Source organism: Myotis davidii, unplaced genomic scaffold (genome assembly GCF_000327345.1).
Source record: "Myotis davidii unplaced genomic scaffold, ASM32734v1 scaffold1006, whole genome shotgun sequence".
In the NCBI taxonomy this organism is placed as follows: Eukaryota; Metazoa; Chordata; class Mammalia; order Chiroptera; family Vespertilionidae; genus Myotis; species Myotis davidii.
Window position 1 is genome coordinate 283707 of NW_006297143.1, and position 1689 is coordinate 285395.

At 44.8% G+C, this 1689-nt stretch overlaps 1 protein-coding gene across 1 annotated transcript in view; it reads left to right on the top strand.

The window, feature by feature from the left end:
* The window catches only part of MSH5 (mutS homolog 5), a gene marked incomplete at its 5' end in the record, with an annotated part of 40363 nt that overhangs the window by 5729 nt on the left and 32945 nt on the right, over nt 1–1689 (top strand). The window contains one exon of the mRNA XM_015569848.1: nt 377–446. Coding sequence (XP_015425334.1) covers nt 377–446 — 70 coding nt within the window. The remainder of the gene's footprint in view (nt 1–376; nt 447–1689) is intronic.

Consider the following 1689-nt stretch of genomic DNA (forward strand, 5'->3'; position numbering starts at 1 on the left):
TCCGTAGAGAAGAGAACTAAATTAAAGCTGGGAAGGAATGCAGATTACCGAGATAGGATTCCCCAGGGCATGGAATCATGACCCGAATGATGAACTAAGGGCCCAGCTGACCTAAAGTTGGACGCCAGGAAATTCAATGAATGTCAAGTATGCTCTAAAAAGCACTGTCTTAGTACTCCAGAGACCTGAGTTTGAGTCCCAGCTTTACTTCTTACTAGCAGTATGACTTTGGATAAGTTGCTTATGCTGTAAGGGCCTCATTTCTTCAGCTGTAAAATGAGGAAGCTTGGCTTGGTTAAAGTCTCTCCTGGCACGAGCAGTAAAAACCTATGTTTTACATGAAATTTAGCTTGGTGAAGCTCATATGCTCTCCAAGGTGGGGACAGAGTCATAAACTGGCCTACACTGCCCTGGGTGGAGCAGCCTTTTGTGACCAAGGAACAGAGGTACCTAAAACCCACCCTCGAATCCAACTGAGTCCTCCACTTTATTCTAACCTGGGGTGTTCTAACCAAGGTAACTGTCATAGACTACAGTATGAGATACACATCCTCAGACCCAAGTGTCTCCACACGTTATCTCATATAAAACTAGAGACCTAATGCATGAAATTCATGCAAGAGTAGGCCTTCCTTCCCCTGGCTGCCGGCACCAGCTTCCCTCGCAGTCCTGGCTTCGTCTGGAAGGTCTTCTAGTCTAATTAGCATATTACACTTTTATTATAGACTAGAGGCCCAGTGCACAAAATTCGTGCATGGGTAGGGTCCCTAGTGGCTGCCACCTGCCAGCTGGGGCCTCCCTTTGCACCCACCTTGGCCTGGCACTGTCTGCTCACCTGCTCCCCGATCCTGCCACAATCCTGCTTTTGTCAGGACCCATTGGGCTGGTAGCACTTCCACTGTCACCCACTGCCAGCACCACGTTGCTGATGCCTGCCATTTTCTGTGTTGCCCCCTGTTGGTCAGCACATGTCTAACTCCCGGTTGGTTGAACTCCCACCCGTAGGGACAATTTGCATATTAGCCTTTTATTATATAGGATAATGGCTTGCTCTAATGTAGAAAGGAATCTGTGGGCTCATAGGTCCTGATAGAATCTCACACTCTGCCGAAACCGGTTTGGCTCAGTGGATAGAGCGTCGGCCTGCAGACTGAAAGGTCCCAGGTTCGATTCTGGTCAAGGGCATGTACCTGGGTTGCGGGCACATCCCCAGTAGGAGATGTGCAGGAGGCAGCTGATCAATGTTTCTCTCTCATCGATGTTTCTAACTCTCTATCCCTCTCCCTTCCTCTCTGTAAAAAATCAATAAAATATATTTTTAGAAAAAGAAAGGAGAGAGGACAAGGAGCACAAAATCCCCTTAAAAAAAAAAAAGAATCTCACACTCTTTATAGCCATAGGGAGATGGGGATACCCAGAATTAAATGAGACATTTATTTCTGTACACTAAATTAGTAGTAAATACCTGATACATAAAAGGTGTAAATATTAATAATAATATTATAAACTTCTGTGTTTCCACCAGTCAATCTAAAAATTAGACAGTGTTATTGAAGCCCCTTAGATGTCCCTCCCCAATCCTTTATTCTCTGTAGAGAAGACCATTATCATGAATTGAGGTATTAAATCATTACACATGGGACAATTATATATTTAAACAGGAAGCACAGGAAAAGATGAATGCCTGTG